This window comes from Chrysemys picta, chromosome 1 (genome assembly GCF_011386835.1).
Source record: "Chrysemys picta bellii isolate R12L10 chromosome 1, ASM1138683v2, whole genome shotgun sequence".
NCBI lineage: Eukaryota > Metazoa > Chordata > Testudines > Emydidae > Chrysemys > Chrysemys picta.
In genome coordinates, this window is record NC_088791.1 from 155,028,822 (window position 1) to 155,050,949 (window position 22,128).

The following is a 22,128-nucleotide window of genomic DNA, read 5'->3' on the forward strand; positions in this document are numbered from 1 at the left end:
GCTACACTGATTTTGCATAGTGCTAATTTTTTATCAGAATATTGTGGGAGTAAATCACATTCCTACAAATGTCTCAGCATATTAGTGTAATAGAATATACAGTTGGACAATCCCTAACTACTGCAGTCAATAGATCTGCCCCAACATATCTACATCATGACCCTGTGCCATACATGGTGGCTTCTCCTTGGCTGAGGAAGTCTAGACAGGCAGCTCTTCTGAGCTCATCAAAAACCCTTGACATCTCACTGTGCCAGAGTTGGGAGCTCGGTGGAGAGACACAGCCCTCCCAACTCCAGCTAGCCAGGGAACAACGCACCAGGGGCACTGGTCCAGCCACTGTTGTTTGTCTCCAACACATTGCTTTGCAATGAGCTTCTCTTATTAAGCCTGATCCTGGAGGGGGTTGGGTGTGAATGCTCTCCACTCCTATTAAGAGATTAATGGCACATTGCAGGATCCAGCCCCACATCAAGAGCAACCCATGAACCACAGAAATGTAACATTGCACCCATATGAGCGTAAAATAAAAACACCAGCAATGTTTTCCATAGCACTTGCCAACTTAAAACAAAAACAAAGCAAAGACGAGACAGAGAGAGAATGAATATGCAAATACTTTGAAACAGAGGGGGAAAGTGTAGGGTGTTACGTTTTTTTAAAAGGCCACTTAAATTTGATCAAACATTTAATCTAGGATTTGTAAATAAAACGAGGCTTTGTAAATAGGAATTATGATGATGATCATCATCATCTTTTCCAAATCAAAGAGCAATAGCAATGTTTCCATTCTAGTACTTTTAAGTGTTGTATATCAATTACCAAGATGTGATGTTTCACCACCTCTTGGGTATTAGTCAAGAGTCTGTGGACCAAATCTTCAGCTGGTATAAATCAGCTTAGTATGTCTGTTTGCAATGGAGCTATGCCAGTTTACACCAGCTGAGGATCTGCAGTCAATAGATCTACACCAATTTACACCAGCTGGAGATCTGGTCTTTGCACATCTCTGTCTGCAAGTTTGCATCTTTTTGTTTTTGACTTGCATAATGCACACTTCTGTGAATCAAAATTAATATAAATATGTATTTAAATTTTTTGATCCAGTTTTTAAAAATCAACTGACCCCTTGGTTGTTTGTAAATTAAAGACTACAGCAATTGTGTATGAGAATATAAAAGAGACATTGACTAGAAACTAAGGTGAAATTGACTGGTCTCTTTTTATTTTCCGGATTGAAATATAGAAAATAAACAAACAGTAAAAATGGGGGGAGGAAATCAGGTTTTAAGAAAAACTCTCTCAGCTTTTAACTATCTAATGTGCTGTTATTAACACAGGTAAGGAAATGAGTTTCTTAAGCATGTAATTTTTAACTTGATAGTGTCAGTTTAGTGGAATGAGAAAAGAAGACAAGGAAGGGAGGGCTAGGGGGGAAGGTCAAGCCAGTATGAGAGCTTGAGGTGCTTAAAGAGTTAAGGTCGCAGTCATCCTTTTCTAAAGTGATTTATGATGATGATGTGAAACGTTTCAACCCCCTAAGAAATTTCCTCCGCCCTCCCTCAGTGAGTTGAAGTGGGAAGGAGGCGGTGTTCTGCTGATCTGTTAAATTCTTAGTGAAGTTTCCCTCATTTCCAGTGGTGGCTGCTGTTTGAGTTTGGTTTAGAGCAGGGATGAGGTTATCCTGACATTTCTGGGATCACATCTAGCAAAAAGGAAGAAGAAGAAAAAGAAAAGATTGGGAAAAAAAGTGGGGCGATAAAGAGCAGGCTAAAGAGGGCTTCTTTTCTCAACATCGCATTCCTGTGTTTTGCTTCAGCCTGGAAAATATATTAATCCCAGGGCTTTTTCTCTCTGGAAACAAAGGAGCTAAACTAGAGTGAGGAGGAAAGGAGTGATTAGAAGGATCATGAAACTTTAAAAGAGAGAGAGAGAGATTCAGAAACAGCTGAGAGTTAACTTTTATTAGATGAAATGTGTCTCTCTGTGTGTGTGACTGATACAGAAACAAGACAGACCTGCAGGTAAATGGAGCAGCAAAGATCACAAAGGAAATTTCCTTTCGCTTCATCCCACTTGTCAAGAAGGTGAAGAAAAACAAAAAAGTAAAAGCTCCACAGTGAACCGGACATTCTCTGGAGTCTGTTTTGTTACATAAAAACCAGTGAGCTGCAGCAAAACTCCATGGCATTGCTCTCCCTCTAAAGAAAGGGCTGGGATACACGGATCTTGAACAGAAACTTTCCTGAGAGGGTAAGTTTTAAGTTAAAAACAAACTCTTGGCTTACCACCTCTGTGAGCCACGGTGTGTGTGTGTGTGTGTGTGTGTGATGTAAACATAATTATTGTATTTTTTGACTTATTTGGATAGATAGATAAATAGATTCATGTTATAGACTGATTATCTCATTTTTGGCCTAAATTAATCTACTCTGTGCTTTTCTAGAAATAGCCTCCAAAGTTTTTATAGAAATACCATGACAGGACTAAGTTGTATTTAGTACTTTATATAACTGAAACTTCACAGTGTATGTGTTGCTCTCTGGTCACTAAGAAAGTGCAAGATATATCTGTCTATGTCTATATCTAAAATTCTACTATTAACATTTAACTTTTCTCCTCATTTCTTTTGAAGTGGATCGCACAATGAACCGGACACTCATTCTGAGTTTAGCCATGCTGTGGGCAACATGGCTAGCGTGTGACTCTGAGAAGACCGTGAGGCTAGCAGACAGAGGGAGCCATGGAATTAGTTACTTGCCTCTTTCTCACAGGGCTAGCAATGGATCGCTGTCCTTCCTGAGAAGGTCGGAGGCATCCCAGAGGAGTTGGACGCCTTCAATGGGGAATCTCCAACGTCCTGTTGCCAAGAGGGATACTCCAGCATCAAAAAATGTACAACCTGACCTGCTGCGAGATGAAGTGCCGGCCCAGGCCAGGAGAGTCAGGGCCAGAGTAAGGCAGACGCAGAGACACACCACTGCGGCCAAACATCCCCAGCCTGAGATGATCAAGGATGAGGGGAAGTCTGCCGTGTCTCGGTCACGGATTGTACGTTTCCCTTCAGGGTCCAGTTCTCCCAATGTCCTGGCCAGCTTTGCCGGCAAGAACAGAGTCTGGGTCATCTCTGCCCCTCATGCCTCTGAAGGCTACTACCGGCTCATGATGAGCCTGCTTAAGAGCGATGTCTACTGCGAACTGGCCGAGAGGCACATCCAGCAGATTGTGTTGTTCCATGAGGAAGGGGAGGAAGGAGGGAAAGTCAGGAGGATAACCAGCGAAGGGAAAATCCTGGAGCAGCCTCTAGATCCCAGCCTCATCCCTAAGCTCATGAGCTTTCTGAAACTGGAGAAGGGGAAATTTGGCATGGTGCTGCTGAAGAAGACCCTACAGGTGGAGGAAAGGTACCCTTACCCTGTAAGGCTAGAGGCCATGTACGAAGTCATCGACCAGAGCCCCATCAGGAAAATCGAGAAGATGAGGCAAAAGGGTTTCATCCAGAAATGCAAAGCTGTCGGGGTGGAGGGGCAAGTGGTGGAGGAAAGTAACAATGGTGGCAGCACCAGACCTACATCAAGTGGTGGACAAGTCCAGCTGTCGGTAAGGAAGGAGGAGCCAAGGAGAAGCAATGCTCAGCCAACAAGGAGCAAAACAGTGAGGAAACTAATCACAACCACAGTGGCTCCTCCTCCCCCTACAACGAGGGGCAGCACCCTCCCTCCCACAACCACCACTACCCAGGCAACCACCCGCACAGTGATGATGCCGAGCAGACCTATCACCACAGCCACACCCCTTCCGACCACTCAGAGAACTTGGACCACAAAGTCACACACCACTTCCGACTATGATAGGCTGCCCACAGCGCCCGAGGCAACTGCCCCACGGGGAACAGCCACTGATGATTTCTACTCCCCTGTGTGGAAGGAGAACCGCAGAGACAGGCAGCATGGTCACCCGGAGAGACACCCAGTAGCCACCCGGAGACCTGGCAAAGTTGCCAGCTACGACAGCTACACAGAGGCTCCCCCGGCCGCCTCAGAGCACTACACGAGGGCAAACGCAGGTAGATTTAGAGACAACCGTACAGATCGGAAAGACTATATACCCCGGGATCCCAGTGTCACACCAGGCCAACACAAACCAGCCAAAGCCAAGCCACCTAAAAAGAGAACCCAGGAAAAGATCCTGAGCAATGAATACGAGGATAAATATGACCCAAGCAGGCCTGCTGTCCCCCACTTGGAGCAAGAGATCGCAGGAGGGAATGTCCCGCCGAAGAAAGGGAAAGAGCCAAAGAAGCACGACCGACCAGACAAGCCTGAGAAGAAGAAGAAGAAGGAAAGACCCGATAAGCTGCAGAAGAGCGAGAAGCAGGCCAAGAAGGACAAAGCTGAGAAGAAGACCAAGCAGGACAAAGACCGCAGCAAGAAGAACAAGAAGGGGAGCAGGACTGAGAACGAGGGCCACCTGAAGCCAAACACAAAGCCTTTCGTTCAGCCCTCCAGGAAATCAGTGACAAACCTCCTGGATTTTTTTGAAGGCAAACGGCGACTCATTGTAAGTAGCATGTTCCTGAGCATTATCACCTCACCCATTAAAATAATTCTCCCCATAGTGAGACTGTAGTGAATGGGAAATCTGGGGTGGGGTTATTTTTTTTAACATTATTTTTTACAATGGCGGTGAAAGGTACCAGCCTGACAGCTTTGGAGACAAAGGCCTCCAGTGGGGAAGCTTGCATCAATGCCCTCTGCACTGTGCCTGTTCTTAACCTTGCATTGGTGGGACTCTCTCTCGGGCGAAAGGGGAGTTCATCATCCATGGCCCATTCAGTCCTTGACCTTCTGCTGCAACAGCCAATAAAGGGCACCAATCATGTTGGCATCTTTGATATGGTGACTGAGAGTCCTGTGGCACCTTTAAGACTAACAGATGTATTGGAGCATAAGCTTTCATGGGTGAATACCCACTTCGTCAGACGCATGGAGCACCCACGAAAGCTTATGCTCCAATACATCTGCTAGTCTTAAAGGTGCCACAGGATTCTCTGTTGCTTTTTACAGATCCAGACTAACACGGCTACCCCTCTGATACTTGATATGGTGGACAGCAGTCTGTGAGGAATTGGACCAGAGCCTTCTCATTCGCTTTGCCTGGAGCTACCAAACAGCCATCCTGGTTTTGGCTCTGTAGGGTGATGGGCTCTATATCTGGGATGATTAATGAAATGAGGTTGCAATGTGGGTTTTGTCCATCAACCAAATTGGGATGCTTGCTGGTGTTACCACTACCCACTACATTCCAGTTCCCAGCATGCTCTGCCAGCTGACATCTGTTTCATAGCGATGCTAGTGTCTAAACTCTGGAAACAGGCCAAGTGGTTGGGCACTGCTTGTGGGCATGTGTGAGCATGTATATATGCACACATGCCTGCGCATATACATGCTGAAGGTAGAATTTTCAAAGCTGCCATTAATTTCTGATGGGAATTGGGCATTCAGGTTTCTCTGGCGAGCCCACCCTATGCTAGTTTAATTACAACAGGCTCTTCAAGTGAGGTTCCAAGGCTTAGAAACTGAGCACAGCCTGGAGCTGCTTCTCCCAGGGTTTAATAATATTGTATGTTTTTCCATTGTATGTTTCTAAAAACATTTCACCTGTGAAAGGGAACAATTTAGCCCCAGTTCAAATGATTTCTTTGGTAGGCAGCATTCGCTTTAAAGGTTCATTTTGAAAAGTAGCTCTTTGAAAAATAGCATTGTGGGAGTTCTCATTCAGTCTCACAGGTTAGCTCAGTTTACAAGGATTTTCCAGTGGCCAGTATCACCAACAGCACCAGGGCTCCAAAAATCCAGCCAGGCTCTTCTGCCCCTTATACCATCGCCTGTAACAAAGATTCTGCCATCTGCCATGGGAGTTCAGTTGACAGTTCCACTGATGATGCATGAGACAGCACAGAATCCAACTTTCTCTCCCCTAGTTGTATTAGCTCTGCAGGGCTAAAAGGAATAAATGCGCTAGAGCAGTGGTTCTCAAACTAGGGCCGCCGCTTGTTCAGGGAAAGCCCCTGGTGGACCGAGCCGGTTTGTTTACCTGCCGCATCCGCAGGTTCGGACGATCGCGGCTCCCACTGGCCACGGTTTGCTGCTCCAGGCCAATGGGGGCTGCAGGAAGGGCGGCCAGCACGTCCCTCGGCCCGCGCCACTTCCTGCAGTCCCCATTGGCCTGGAGCAGCGAACCACGGCCAGTGGGAGCCGCGATCGGCCAAACCTGCGGATGCAGCAGGTAAACAAACCGGCCCGGCCCGCCAGGGGCTTTCCCTGAACAAGCGGTGGCCCTAGTTTGGGACTCACTGCTCTAGAAAGAGAGAGAGATCCAAACCAAAACAGCAGATTTGAACAGCACTGAATTTTGGAAACAGGGAGGGGGCCGTGTGTTTGAAAAAACCTGACCCTAGGGAATCTGAATTTTGCAAATGACCCTGGTCTTAATACTTGGCCAAACGAAGACCGCAGATCAGAACTGCCCTGAAGTTTAGGGTCTTTGAAACCTGGCTTTAGTTCTGAACATTGTGGCTTCCAAAAATTAGTGTCACATCAGGCCAAAAAAAGAGACGAGTACAGAATAGAAATCACAGAAGCCGGACAGCCACTGCTTTCCTCCCTGAAGGACCCTGGTGACTCATCACTCAGTCTGGAATTTGAATCTCCCGATCTCAGATCACTTCTCAGCTGGAGCTCAGATATGAAATGAGTCATCCAGTCTCGGGTAGTCGGGCCAGAACAGGCTACAGGCAAACACTGCTACCAAGCTGCATTAGAATTTGTCACAGTCCGGTACTACCAATAGTCTCCTCCTCCTGGAAGCTAGATTCATTATGCAGTAGTCATTAATGGAGGTGATATTAAAGATACAGCACATGGCTCTGCCTTTGTTTTATGTGACACATGCACAAGGTAGATTAAAGGTAACTGAAATCTGGATCTACTGACATTTCAGGCCCCTTAAAATAAAAACCACCTTTCTTTGCACTCTTTCTTTTGCACCCTTTTCCCCAAGCAGACTTTTCTATCCAGCTCTGCTATCTCTTCCTCTTGGGTCCAATTCTCCCAGTCAATTGCCCCAGATGTACAGTTCTCTTACATTCCCGAGTCCTTGATCTTCCTCCCAAAAGAATCAGCCCAGGTCTCTCTAGTATCAGCTCTGCCTGTGCGGTTTCCCACTCCTCTGCTACACTGTTCCCTGTGGGCCACTCGGATGACGGGGCCTGGCTCCAAAAGATCCTGTCTCAATCCTCCCCCGAAATGTGAAGTTAGAGAGAGAATCGCTGCTTATGGTGGTTCAACCAGCCACTTCATAGGGGCGGGTTAAGTGCTATAACTGGCTAAACAGAGAGCTGGGCCCAAATTGCAGATTCTGATCTGAATTTCAAATGTCCAAAAGTTTGTAGGGTGTTCAGAGCAAGGGCTTTGGTTCATCCCTTAATAGATATAGGGTACTGCTGTAACATCTGTATCCACATCTTGATCTGGATTTTGAAACCCCACCCTGGTTCAGATCTGTGGTCAGAAAGTTTTGCCTGAGGGAGTTTGGTTTTTGTGTGTTATTCTGTGGTGATGAAGTGGAGACTGAGGGTTTGTATGTAGCATTTCATTCACACACACACACACACACACACACAGGACATAGGCAAGTAGCAGTTAAAATGCAACCTAAAATTAAACCAATAAGTAAATCCCTGTTTCATAGAATCATAGAATATCAGGATTGGAAGGGACCTCAGGAAGTCATCTAGTCCAACCCCCTGCTCAAAGCAGGACCAATTCCCAACTAAATCATCCCAGCCAGGGCTTTGTCAAGCCTGACCTTAAAAACCTCTAAGGAAGGAGAATCCACCACCTCCCTAGGTAACTCATTCCAGTGCTTCACCACCCTCCTCCCCCACTGCAACTTGAGACCATTACTCCTTGTTCTGTCATCTGGTACCACTGAGAACAGTCTAGATCCATCCTCTTTGGAACCCCCTTTCTGGTAGTTGAAAGCAGCTATCAAATCCCCCCTCATTCTTCTCTTCTGCAGACTAAACAATCCCAGTTCCCTCAGCCTCTCCTCTTAAGTCATGTGTTCCAGCCCCCTAATCATTTTTGTTGCCCTCCATTGGACTCTTTCCAATTTTTCCACATCCTTCTTGTAGCGTGGGGCCCAAAACTGAACACAGTACTCCAGATGAGGCCTCACCAATGTCGAATAGAGGGGAATGATCAGGTCCCTCGAACTGCTGGCAATGCCCCTACTGATACAGCCCAAAATGCCATTAGCCTTCTTGGCAACAAGGGCACACTGTTGACTCATATCCAGCTTCTCATCCACTGTAACCCCAGGTCCTTTTCTGCAGAACTGCCTCCTAGCCATTCGGTCCCTAGTCTGTAACAGTGCATGGGATTCTTCCGTCCTAAGTGCAGGACTCTGCACTTGTCCTTGTTGAACCTCATCAGGTTTCTTTTGGCCCAATCCTCTAATTTGTCTAGGTCCCTCTGTATCCTATCCCTACCGTCCAGCGTATCTACCACTCCTCCCAGTTTAGTGTCATCTGCAAACTTGCTGAGAGTGCAGTCCATGCCATCCTCCAGATCATTAATGAAGATATTGAACAAAACCGGCCCCAGGACCGACCCCTGGGGCACTCCACTTGAAACCAGCTGCCAATTAGACATGGAGCCGTTGATCACTACCCATTGAGCCCGACAATCTAGCCAGCTTTCTATCCACCTTATAGTCCATTCATCCAGCCCATACTTCTTTAACTTGCTGGCAAGAATACTGTGGGAGACCGCATCAAAAGCTTTGCTAAAGTCAAGGAATAACACATCCACTGCTTTCCCCTCATCCACAGAGTCAGTTATCTCCTCATAGAAGGCAATTAGGTTAGTCAGGAATGACTTGCCCTTGATGAAGCCATGTTGACTGTTCCTGATCACTTTCCTCGCCTCGAAGTGCTTCAGAACTGATTCCTTGAGGACCTGCTCCATGATTTTTCCAGGGACTGAGGTGAGGCTGACTGGCCTGTAGCTCCCCGGATCCTCCTTCTTCCCTTTTTTAAAGATGGGCACTACATTAGCCTTTTTCCAGTCATCCAGGACCTCCCCCGATTGCCATGAGTTTTCAAAGATAATGGCCAATGGCTCTGCAATCACATCCGCCAACTCCTTTAGCACCCTCGGATGCAGTGCATCCGGCCCCATGGACTTGTCCTCGTCCAGTTTTTCTAAATAGTCCCGAACCACTTCTTTCTCCACAGAGGGCTGATCACCTTCTCCCCATACTGTGCTGCCCAGTGCAGCAGTCTGGGAGCTGACCTTGTTCGTGAAGACAGAGGCAAAAAAATCATTGAGTACATTAGCTTTTTCCACATCCTCTGTTACTAGGTGGCCTCCCTCATTCAGTAAGGGGCCCACACTTTCCTTGACTTTCTTCTTGTTGATAACATACCTGAAGAAACCCTTCTTGTTACTCTTAATATCTCTTGCTAGCTGCAATTCCAAGTGTGATTTGGCCTTCCTGATTTCACTCCTGCATGCCTGAGCAATATTTTTATACTCCTCCCTGGTCATTTGTCCAATCTTCCACTTCTTGTAAGCTTCTTTTTTGCGTTTAAGGTCAGCAAGGATTTCACTGTTAAGCCAAGCTGGTCGCCTGTCATATTTACTGTTCTTTCTACATTGGGTTGTTTTTTTCCTGCAACCTCAATAAGGATTCTTTAAAATACAGCCAGTTTGTTTTGCAGAGAATGCCAGGCTATTTTAAAGCTATGATTTGAGGTTTGCTTTGCCTCTGAAATGCTTCCCACTTTATCTGACAAGATTTGCCAGAGTGAGACAAATTCGTTGCTCACTTATACCCATACAGTTACACTGGGCCAAATTCTGCATTCATATCCACACACTGGCTATGAAACTGGGAGCAGAACCTGGCTCGTTTTCTGGTACTTATTTGAGTTCTCAAACAATATTTAAAATACTTCTTTTTAAGCATTTTACTGCAACTTTAAAGTAACATGACTTGTGCTATAGATCAGTAATCAAATCGTCTTGTGTTCATATAACCTCTATGGGCCTGATTCTCATTTACACTAAAGCACTTTTTCATCACCAGGGTGATGTAAAGGGGCCTCAATATAAATGAGACTCAGGCCCTATAGGCCTATAGCTCGTCCTTGTAACTGAATGTACTGATAAACTGTATTTATAAAGCATGTTTCATAAAAAGTATCCCAGAAAGCCTTACACAGTTAAGACAATATTATGTCTTGTGATAAGCCTAAGCCACAAAATTTGGCTCCAGATTTCAACTCCCCCAGTGTTCAGCGGCGTTGGGATCTGGGGATTTTGGACAGAGTCTAGCTCTAGTTAGAACTATTCTGTTTCAAGTGGATGCAGGATTCTCCTCCACTTCCCATCCTAAACTGTTGTGTGGTGTTGCTGTGTAGTTAAACAGCTGCCATCTCACCTCCCACACCTGTATCTTTTGGAAAACACTTGAGGAGGCATTGGTGTGAACCTAAAAGATTTTTTTATTCTACTGTAATCATTTCCTCCTGCCCCGCCCCACACCACTTTACATATCTTTCCCCTCCCTCCTTGCTCAACAAATTAAATAAGGCCTACAAGTGGGAATTTCCAAGTGTTTTTGGCTAACTATGAGGTAGATGGTGCCCGGATCTAATGCAACCATGCAGGTTAGTAGAGGGACCACATTAGATATGCCTGGATCATGAGCACAGGGGAGAAAGAAAGGGCTGTGGCTTAGATCAGGGGTCGGCAACCTTCGGCATGCGGCCCGTCAGGGTAATCCATTGGCGGGCTGCAAGACATTTTGTTTACATTGACTGTCCACAGGCACAGCCCCCCGCAGCTCCCAGTGGCCCTGGTTCCAGGCCAATAGGAGCTGTGCGAAGCAGCAGCCAGCACGTCCCTGGAGCCCACGCCACTTCCCACAGCTCCCTTTGGCTGGGAATGGTGAACCGCGGCCACTAGGAGCTGCGGGGGGCCATGCCTGCAGATGGTCAACGTAAACAAAATGTCTCGCCGCCCATCAGTGGATTACCCTGACAGGCCATGTGCCAAAGGTTGCCGACCCCTGGCTTAGATCCTCAAAGGTATTTAGGCACATAACTCCCATTGAAATCAGTGGGAGCTAGGCACCTCAATACCTTTGATGATCTGAGGCTATGTACCCAGTGTTCTCGCCTCTATAAACAAATGGATGTGAGGGTGTGTCGGCCTACTCCCGCCTCGATGGGTTGGGCTGGAGAACTGACTGGATTCAGAAAGACAAAGATGTAAGAGGGGAGTATGTTGTTCCTTGTAAAGTCTGTAGCAACGTACTCCGCTCCTACCAGCACAACAGGGGAGCACCAGAGTGACTGTGTCTTGGAGGGGTGTCTCTGGGGCTATTCCTCTAGCTGACCTATCACCTTTTGCTCGGGGCTGGGCCTAAAGACACAATCTATCCCTAAACAAATAAATGTAAGTTCCTGAGCTGCTGGCTATTGTGTGGAAAAGAAACCTCAGGGGGCAAGCACTAAGATGCTGTTCTTCTTTGGAGAGCTGCTCCTCTGACATAGGGGCTCGCTATGGCTTTGTTCTGAAACTAATCAAACTCTTTGTCTCTGCCATCCCCTAGCTGATCACAACCCCCACGGCCGACACCACCATGTACGTGCAACAGCGAGACGAATACCTGGAGAGTTTCTGCAAGATGGCCACAAGGAAAATCTCAGTCATCACAATTTTCGGCACCATGAACAACAGCAGCATGAAGATTGACCACTTTCAACTAGGTTCATTTTTTTACATATTTATTTCTCTCCTGTCTCTTTTTTTAAGGTGGGCCGAACATGGGGGAGGGAAGGGAGAAACCCAACTGGGGTTAAAATCTAAGAGAGATCCTTTGTTGTGGCAACTTCCCCCGCCTACTGCCCGCACTTTGTATTTACATAGCTGTCTCTGGTATTTCCCATGTTTAGGTTTCCAACACTGTAAGGTGAAATGTGTGGTAGTTTCTAACGCCAGTGAAAGAGTAGAAAGCAGAAAAGTGTGACCGGGGGAGGGCAGGACGATTATTTGGTTCAGGCCTGTAGACGTCTCATGTATCCATCTCTTTGGGTAACTGAATAGTTACATTTCCGTGATATCACTGGATTTGTTTTGCAGACCATCAGCAGCAAGTGGCAGGCTACAGCCTATTATGCTTTAGGAACTGCCACAATAAATTGGCCAGTGTCATACACAGGAGTCATTTCACAACGGAGGGGGGAATTGGTTTCAATTAAATAAAAAGTTACTCACAACTCAGACCAACCCAACTCCCATTCTGAAGTTCCAAATGGTTCCCTTCCTGTTGCTGAATGTTACATTTTCTCCTCCCTTTGCACTTGGTTTGGTTGGAACAGATTTGGAAGCACCCTTCCAAAATGCCATGCAAAAGGCTTTCCTCACACACATGGGCTAAAACCAGGACAGACAGGAAACCTTACTAGACAGCTATTGTGTCAGAGTTCCTTCCCTTCTCTGAATCAGCTCTCTCCTCTCTAGCAAATGTCTGATTTTAGCATGCCCCCAGAATGAGTGTTCTCAGGCATGGTCATTGCAAGGGTGTGCTTTTCAGTATTTTCCCCTCTCTGTTAAACATGTTTTGCCTAGAGATGGCCCCCAACCAAACAGTGCAAAAACGTGGGGAAGGAAGTTTGAATCTGGTGCTGAGCACAGCTTTAGTTTACTTATTGTGGTGTGGATATTCTTTTGGCTATCTGGAGCCTTTTCATTCTCTTAGAAGGGGCTCAAGCAAATGTGCTTTCTTTACTCATAAAGCAATGTACAACCAGCCTGGCTACTTTGGGTGGCTGGTGTACAGTTGTTCAGCTCATGGTACTATGCACCACCCCAACTGTCAGTGAATGAACCCAGGGTTCTTCTAGATACTTTGTTCAGCCCATGCATTTTCCACTAAGCATCTAAACCAGCTACACACACCCTCTGCTGCCTTCTTTAAGGGGGGCATCTTCAAAGCACCAAATGAGAGCTGGGTCTCCAATTCCCTTAGGCAGCTTTGAAAATCTGAGTGTACAAGTTCAGGTCCTGATGCAAAGCCTACTGAACTCAGTGGGAGTCTTTCTGTTGACTTCAGTGGGTTTTGGAGCAGGTCCTTAGTTCCCACTCCAGCAAAGTACTTAAGCTTGTGTGTAACTTTAAATATGTGAATAGTCCCATTGATGTCAAGTAGGGCTACTCCCGGGGTGTAGTCCTGAATGGGCAAGTACTGGTAATATCAGAATGCCCCAAGCATGGGAACACCCCTGCCAGCATGGCCTCGGCACAGAGTATGCAAGGTCACGCTGTGCAGAGGATGCCATTTTGTTCTACAAAATGGTATCCTCTATAGGCCATGACCTCGGACGCATAGTGCATGCGAGGTTATGCTGTGTGTAGGATGCCATTTTGAGAACAAAATGGCATCCTCCATGCAGCAAAAGTGCCGGTATGCCATTCCGGTGCAATCCCACTACATCACAGGGTTGCTCTATGCTTCAAGTTACATATAGGTTTATGTGCTTTGCTGGATTGCAGCTTTTGAAGAGCTTGTATAGAAACTATTGCTCTTTCTCATAGCTCTGCCACATCAAACCCAGTTTCCTCTGGGAGTTTAGCTGCTTCTCCAAACTTCTTGGGTAAGGGAGACTGGCTGGAAATCTCATGAGCTCAGCTCTTTCGTGGCATTTCAGGGCTGGCAGACAGCTGGTCTGAGGTTCGGGAAGTTGTGACGGAATGCCTGCTACCACCCTGCTGCCTCAGCAGAGGATCTAGGTTCCTGTGTCTGTGAGGGTTGTGACTCCCTGGGCCCATTTATTCCATCATCAAACACAACAGGAATCACGAGCCACTCAGAGCGGGGCCCTGAGAGCAGAGTCTAGAGAGCATTTCTGTGTCTCTATAGCACACCTGGAGCAGGGAAAGCTCTTTCTAAGTAAGTCTAAGTTTACTCATGATCACCCCATGCATAGTTAGGCCCATACACATATCAGTGCCCTGATAAGGATTATATGTAGTTGCAATCTGGATAATAAAACAGAAATGCACTTTGTTTGACATACGCCATACTCCTTCAGCCTGTTCCAGGTTTAACCCAAACCCAGCAAAGTTCCAGAAACCATGCAAGTGTATGAGAGTGGAATCCTCAGATAGAAGAAAGAAACTAGGTGATGAAACACAGAAGGCTTACAGGGGTTCATCTCAGCTAGTGACACGAGAAAAACAACTTGGTTAAAATAAGAGCCCACCTGAACTTGTGCCAAACCCTGAACCTTTTATGTGTTCAGAAAATAGGAATTTATTTTCCTTTTTCCCGTTTCCTTGGTCCTGTCTGGCTTCTTGTCAGGACCAGAAGCAGCAATATCTCCCAAGGAGAGCTGTGCTTGCAATATTTATGGCCTGACCAGATGCACTAGTGTCCAGCACAATGGTGTCCCTATCTTGGATGGGGCCTTTCTGCACTACTGAAATACAAATACTAAATGATAATAATATAATAATCTCATGCAAGAATCTCTTCTCCTGAAACTTCCAGCCTAAAGACATGCTCTAGCTCAACCACAAGATATGGGCTTGAAGCAGGAATCAATGGGTGAGGATCTCTGGCCTGTGTTGTGCAGAAGGTTGAATTAGATGGTTATAATAGGCTCTTCTGGCCTTAAAATCTACGGATCTAAAGGGAAGCATAGGTTTAAATCTGTCACCAGACACGAGTGAGCACTACTGACCGAGCTCATAAAGTCTCCTTCAGAGCTGGCCTCATTCAATGCACATCTGAAAAGATACGCACATTCAGTGGCAGGGTGGTTTCAAAAGCACTGGCTAGCTCTGCTCCTATTGTATCCCATAAGAGTCTCCCAACTGACTTCCCTAGACCAGAGTTAGGCCAGTGCTAAGTGCTTTTGAAAATCCCACTCCAAGTAGCCAAATTAGCCACATGTGCATGGGCTGCACAGCCCACCTTCACTCCAAATGCTAGGACCACGTTAGCAAACTAAGCATTGGACTACAACCCACACTGCTTAGGTCCATAGCCAATGCTTAATGCACTGGGCCACTGTACTGCTCAGCCAAGCAACCCAACCTTGCTGTAACCTCATCTAAATCCTCTCCCCAAGCCCCTAAGTAGCTGGGCTGGGCACTGTGGAGATGTATGTGAGGGAGGGAGAAAAATAATTCTTTCCCCACCCCCAGTGGCAGAACTGCTCTGGGGCTGCTACTGAAGCCGTGAGGGTACCAGGGTTCCCACATTCCTGCTGTGACCCCTCCAGAAAGGGTGGAAAGAGAGCAGCTTCCATGTGGCAGTAGATCGTGTGGTCCCTCTCAATTCCTGCCCTATCTTTGCACAGCAGAATGATGCTGGTCCTGCTGCTAGAGACCATCTCTGGCCATGGAGGTTGAGGGCAGGTGGTGAATAACAGAGTGGTCTTGAAATGGACCCCTGGGTTCCCTGGCTAGTAATCTCTTCCCGGTTTGCAAAAATGTCTAGTTCTGTCTCCTGCTCCTGCCTTTAACTCCTAGTTTTACTCTCTGCCTTGAGCTATCAGTTGTGAAGAGGAGCGTTGTCAAATAGTTTGTCTTCTCTGGTCTCCCGTAACAGAGAAGCCCTAAAATGTCACCTCAGTACTGACATCTGCAATTTTAACAAAACAAATAGTGCCATGGTTATAGACACATGGTTAATGTTTATTTTACATTTATCTGGTGTCAAGTAACCTACCACCGAGCAGGCTGCAGTCACATTTCTCGGTGTTCTTTCTTGCTCTACTCTATTGAGATGGTTTGTCTTTGCTTTGCAGGGTTGTTTGCATTTATTAATAATTAGTATTAGTAATAATTATTATATGTTTTAGAAGTCACATTTTATAAGAACATAGGAATGGAAGGGACCTCTTGGGTCATTGTATCCAGTTCCCTGCTATCACAGGTAATCCCATCATATAATCCCATTCAAAAATTTATCAAGCTCTGTTTTACAACATTAGGTTTCTTGCTCCTGCTGTTCCTTTTGGAAGGCTGTTCCAGAAATTCACTCATCAGATGGCTAGAAACTTTCTTCTAGTTCCCAGCCTAAGTTTACTCCTGGCCAGTTTTACAGTTTAAGAATACATGTATAAATATTTCATATGATTTACAGCTGTTTTAATAAATGGTTAAGTGATTGTCAAAGTCCAGGGACTCAATAGGTTGCTTATAACCAAAGCTTGTAATCAACGACATCATCTTCTACCGCTGTGCCTATGACCATGTTTAGCACATATGAATCCTGTCCATAACATGCTGTTAATCATGTACTAACCCTTCATAAACTATTTGTAAATATACCCATAATAGAAATTGTGACCACTGGAATATTCAGACTGTTGAGTATTTCTATTAGAAACAGGCCCAAGCTACAAAAAGTTCAGATCCATATCTGAACTGGATCCAGGGTTTTTGTGCATCCAGTTATAGAGACAATGGGCCTGCAGCGAGCTTTGAATCCACACCCATATCCCCCATAGCATGGAGATGTTCAGAAATCCATGAAAAAGAAAAGTAATGAATAGTGAACCAAACTGTTTGCAGAGATCAAATATTCTGGTCAGTATTTACTTAGTTTATCCAACTTAGTTTGCCTCGTCTCTATTCACTATTGTCTAATGGTTAGAGCAGGGGAGTGGGACTCCTGGGTCCTATTGCAGCTCTGCCACTGCTTTTTTCTGACTTAGGCAAGTCACTTAATACCTATGTCTCAGTTTCTCCATCTGCAATTGGGGATAGCAATATATACATCTTGGGCTGTTGCGGGGAGGGCTTAATTAATGATTGCAGAGTGCTTTGAGATCCTCAGGTGGCAGGTGCTATAGAAGAGCATAGCATAGTTATGACTGTACTCTTTCACAGTTTGTTGTGCCCCACATTTCCTTTAATGTCATTTTTCATGTATTTATTTCTCTATTGCTAGACGTTAATATGATTCCTGTGCTGTGAGATTTAATATATCTTATTGTTCCTGTTTCCACCTGCATTCTTAGGGAATTGCAATAGAAGATAGTGGGGGTCCAGTATGATCTCACCCTCTGCTGCATGTACCTTTTAATATCTCTTTTGGATATTACAAACACTTTGGATTATGCACCTTTTTCTTTCGGTGCTGTGTTGTGGTAATAGCCACTTTAAAGATGACACCTGAGCCAGAGTTAATCCCATTTAACAGGTGCTTCATGTGCGATTGTGGCATCCTTTACAGAAACAAACAGAAACTATACAAAACACTGCAGGAATGCTATTGTGTAGTGGAGTGTTTTAGATCGTTGCTGTAGTACTATAGAACAGCACTATTGACACTCTGGCTGAGATTGAGATGATGATGACATTGCTGTTTCAAATCTTTTTTAAGCCACCTGGCTATACCTTTATAATGGACTGAAATTTTTTATGGTTTCTTATGGTCACTTCTTCGAAGCAATTTTTTTTATTTTTCTGGTGCGTATGTGAAAGTGTCTGCAGGATCAATTTGGTCACTTTGGTTATTCAGATGTAGGAAAACAAAAATAATGTTTTCACTTGTTAAAAATCTTTTCAGCTGTTTGAGATTTTGGTTAGTTTAGTTTTACTTTGGGGGGGCTGCATGTGGATAACTCAAAGATGCTTTCTTTTCAAAATGAAAATACTGTCTCTGTGTTTTAGCAAGCCTTTTTTAATGTCTTTGTGATCGCAGTAGAGATGAGTGTATTTACATAATCAGGCTTGACCTGCAGACCTTGCTTTTTCAATTGTTGAATGCTGGCATGGGGAAGTGTGTGTGTGTATGATCAGTAGGTGGCACTCAGTAGCAAATCAGTACCCCAACACAGCACTAAAGGACTGGACCTGCTGCCTTTCGGATGAAACAAAACAGCAGTCCTGGTCACTTGTGGTCATTAAAGATCCCATGTCAATTTTTGCAAGAATAGGGATGTTAACTCAGGAATCCTAACCAAAATCCAACTGTGTTAACTGTATTTTACAGTTTTAAATTCTCTGTGCTGTTTTATTTGGATATGTTGTTTTTCCTAGAATGTTGCGGTGCACTGTTAAATAATCACTACATACCATTCCAGAAGTGACTGCATTTCCGTAGTTGTGAAATATCTGTGAAGATCTTTGAGTTCCTTCAGGATAAACTACACATGGCCTCGATTTTCAAAAGTGACTAGCAATTTTGGATGTCCAGCTCAAGATACTTTTAAGGGGCCTGATTTTCAGAAGGTGGGGACTGAAAATCAGTCCCCTTTACGGTGCCGCAAATTGGGCAGCCAAAATCACTTCCCTTTTGAAAACTATGGCCCGTTATGACTAGCAAGAGGGAGAGTGGGTGATGTTTGGGTCCCTTTTGTGTGACTTATATGATGAAACTGATGAGTTTGCTCTGTGATTCCATGTTTATCAGCAGTTTATTTGCTTTTAAGATAATGAGAAGCCCATGAAGGTGGTAGAGGATGATGACCTAGTGGACCAGCACCTCATCAATGAGCTGAGGAAAGAATACGGGATGACCTACAATGACTTCTTCATGGTGCTGACGGATATTGACATGAGGGTCAAGGTGGGGAGTTGAGCTCTTTGAACGTAAAGGCATTGGAAAGCAGAAATATGCTGTGGACTGTTATGAGATGCACGAGAGAGGCTGGTTCAGGACCTTGCCATTACTTGGAGGGTCATAAGGGTTTCATCAGCTAGAAGGTGGACAGCATGGGAGATTGACAGCAAATGGGAAGGGTGGAGAGCATAGCCCATCTTTTCAAGATGGGGGAACTCCAGTGGGAGGTGTGTGTGTGTGCTGGGATGGTGCTCTGGCAACTCACCACAAGCATAAAACTACCTCTATCAGAGGAGCTGAATGCAGCACATGATGTCCTGAAATGCAGCCTGAGGCTGCCATGGGATATCATGACACAACACGCTGATGCGGCATCGTATATGAATGATGTTCTAGGACACAGCACGATACTGCAAGATAACCTGATTCTAGTGAGTTGTGTGCAGTGTCTTGACACACAAGTTTGTCCTACAAGGCAAACATTTAAAGCTGGAATCCTAGGAATAGTCCAGTTCCTCACAATCAGACTCTGTGAAATCAGAGACAGTTTCCACCCTCTCTATCTCTTCTGGCAGTGGCATGTTATGTGCTTAAGGACTTTGCTTGTAATTTGACCTATTCTTTACCTTTTATTTTATAGCAATATTATGAAGTGCCCATTGCAATGAAGTCAATATTTGATTTCGTTGACACCTTCCAGTCACGAATCAAAGATATGGAAAAGCAGAAGAGGGAAGGTATTGTCTGCAAAGATGACAAGAAACAGTCCCTGGAAAACTTCTTATCCAGGTATTACTTTCAGCACTGACCTGTTTCTAGCTGCTAGTGATAATTAATCATATTTAAAATATCTGGCATACTTTATTTTTAAGGAAAGAGTTTTTTTTAATAGACTTTGCAATATTGATCATTTCCAGCAAAGTAATGAGATTTAACCACAGTTAACTCTGATGCAGCTGCAGCATACTCTTGTGGAGAGTAGAGCCCTGGAAATGGGGTCTCCTGGGTTCTGTTTCCACAGGCTCACTGCATAGTCTTAGCCAAGACACTTCACTTTTCTGTGTCTGTTTCCACAGATAAAGTTAATCTGCTTCACAGGGGCAAGGGAGGATTAATTAGCTCATGTTTGTGCAATGCTTTGAACCTGTTAAGCTCTAGAATAGCATTGCAATGTTTCTGTACTTCAGTCGCTGGACGCCACACGCGACAATCTCATTATTTCAGTTGCAACTCCTTCTGAGCAGTTCAGATCACGGACTCCATTTTCCCTAACGTCCTTCTTATCATGTCTGAAATAATTCTGCCTTTCTTTGCCCAGTGTTAGTCACCAGCCAGTATAAAAGAGCTGCTAATGCCTCCTGGAAAACATCTGAAAAAACCTGCCTAGAGAGACGGCTTTGCTCATGTAGTCTGTATATTCTGTATTACTCTTCTCCCCACAAGGCAAAACCCCTGGGTGTAAAATGTGCCTGGACTTTGGAGAAATTCAGATCTGAAGCTCTGGGTGATCTGCACAAAATGAGATCTCCTGTTGTTCAGGATTTCATCTGCTGCTGCTGCATATTCCTCCCCTACCATCAACATCCTCAGTTTGTGCTCTTATGCCTGATTGCTATGAAAATAACTGAGAGGACATTGAGGATTGTGACTCCAAGGGGGAATAAGCAGCCGGGAGAGGTGAATGCATAAGTCATTGGTTCTTTTTTCTGAGGGCCACTTCCTCAGAGAGAGCGAGTGAGAGCCTTTACCAGATCCACCACATCTCCAAACTCCCCCATTCCCCTCCTGCTTGGCTCTCAGAATGACTCATTCTACACCACCAAGAAGAACCGCACTTTGGGAACAGCTGTCCTAGGCAATAAAGAGGCTGTATACTAGCAGAGAAGGAAGCCACAAAATTGTGTTTCCCTAAAAATAGTCCTAGTAATAAAAAAACAACAGGGGAAGAGAAAGGCAGAAATAGAGGATCTATAAACACAACTGTCTCCAAAGATGTTTTTGTTTTCTAGGAAGTGAGAATCAATGGGTCTTTAAAGGGTGGATAGATCGTGCCAGTCACTGAATCTGGCCTGGCCCTCAGCAGGGCTCATTTTGTTTTGTCCATAAACTACCTCTCCCTGTGAATGAAACTGCCAGAACTGAGTCACCCCTTGCTGTCTCTCATCAGGGAAGTCAATTAAACTGTAAATATCATTCTTAATTTGCGTCAATGGCATGGAAGGAAACCACTAGTCAGAGCGGTCTTTGGGAACCCTTGAAACCCACAGATGTTCGTGGGGAGTGTCCATTTGGAGCGGGGGCCAGTCCCAATTTAACACAGGATATTTGACTATGCTGTCTGAGCTCACTGACCGGACTGAGACCATTGACCTCCCTTGCAGACTAATGTAGAGAATGGAGGGTGGTTGTAGGGAAAAGAGGTTGAAGGTCTGGATACAAAGCTGCCTGGAGGCTCTCAGATTCCAAATGCCAGGCCTGCTGTTTATCAGAAATAAGGCCCTGGTGAAGAGGTATGTGGGTGCCAGTCCCTTACTAACTGTGGGAAGCACTGTATTGTCAATTATCTTCATCCTTGCACAGCTGAAGGCTCATGGTACAGGTTCCTTGGTAAAGTCCATCCCCAAACATCTACACTGGCGATGACAGCATAGGCTGAGTGAGTGATTCATTCCAGCAGAGCCAGAGGGTTGGGCTGAGTCAGGCCGGTACTTGGATGGAAGACCACGGGAAAAGGGGACTCAGTGTATCAGACATGTTTGTGCATCAGAACTGCGGCTACTCTTCCGTCTCCTGTAGAACTTCTCCCTCCGGCCTTGCTCCAATTCTGCCCCCACTGTTTTTTATGAATTAACTTTGTGAATGTTTTTCTTAAATAAACAACTCCTGCAAGAGGCTCTCATCATTTATGAGCCAAATTCCAGCCCGATTTACACCTTAGTCCATGTGGCTGCATGGGTAGGTGCCATGGCAGAATCTAATCCAAAATTTCCATCCTAAGCCCCTACTTATAGCTAGGATGGGGCTTTTCCCATGTCAAGTTTTGAAAATATCACAAAGGAGATTTTTTTTTTTTTTTTAAAAGGGTGACGTGATTTTTCCCTTTCTTTCACTCCGCCCACACACTCCCACATAGGCTTCCTCCTGCCAGCAGGGCACTCTTCAGGGCTTAAGGCTCCCTCCCAAGAATCTCTCTCTTCAGTCTTACTGGAATGAAGAAGTCAGGCCATTGATTGCCAAACCACCAGACCAGCTGGTTAGGAGCTGCCCTCGATTTCTTCACCGTGCTCCACGGGGAAACGGATCCAAAGCCCATTAAAGGCAGTGGAAAGACTACAGCTACCTGACTAGCTGGTGTGCTGATGAGGTAATGGGCCTGGGAGAGGAAGCAGGGCCATTACCTCATCAGCAGACCAGCTAGTCAGGAGCTGGCTTGCATCTCTTTGCTATGCAATATGGCTGAGGAACTCAGCCATT

At 45.3% G+C, this 22,128-nt stretch overlaps 1 protein-coding gene across 1 annotated transcript in view; it reads left to right on the forward strand.

The window, feature by feature from the left end:
* Positions 1–1,532: 1,532 nt before the first annotated feature.
* Positions 1,533–22,128, forward strand: part of CCDC80 (coiled-coil domain containing 80) — a 31,047-nt gene continuing 10,451 nt past the window's right edge. Inside the window, exons 1-5 of the mRNA XM_065573704.1 lie at positions 1,533–2,253; positions 2,636–4,560; positions 11,686–11,842; positions 18,524–18,660; positions 19,295–19,443. Coding sequence (XP_065429776.1) covers positions 2,647–4,560; positions 11,686–11,842; positions 18,524–18,660; positions 19,295–19,443 — 2,357 coding nt within the window. The 5' untranslated portion in view covers positions 1,533–2,253; positions 2,636–2,646. The remainder of the gene's footprint in view (positions 2,254–2,635; positions 4,561–11,685; positions 11,843–18,523; positions 18,661–19,294; positions 19,444–22,128) is intronic.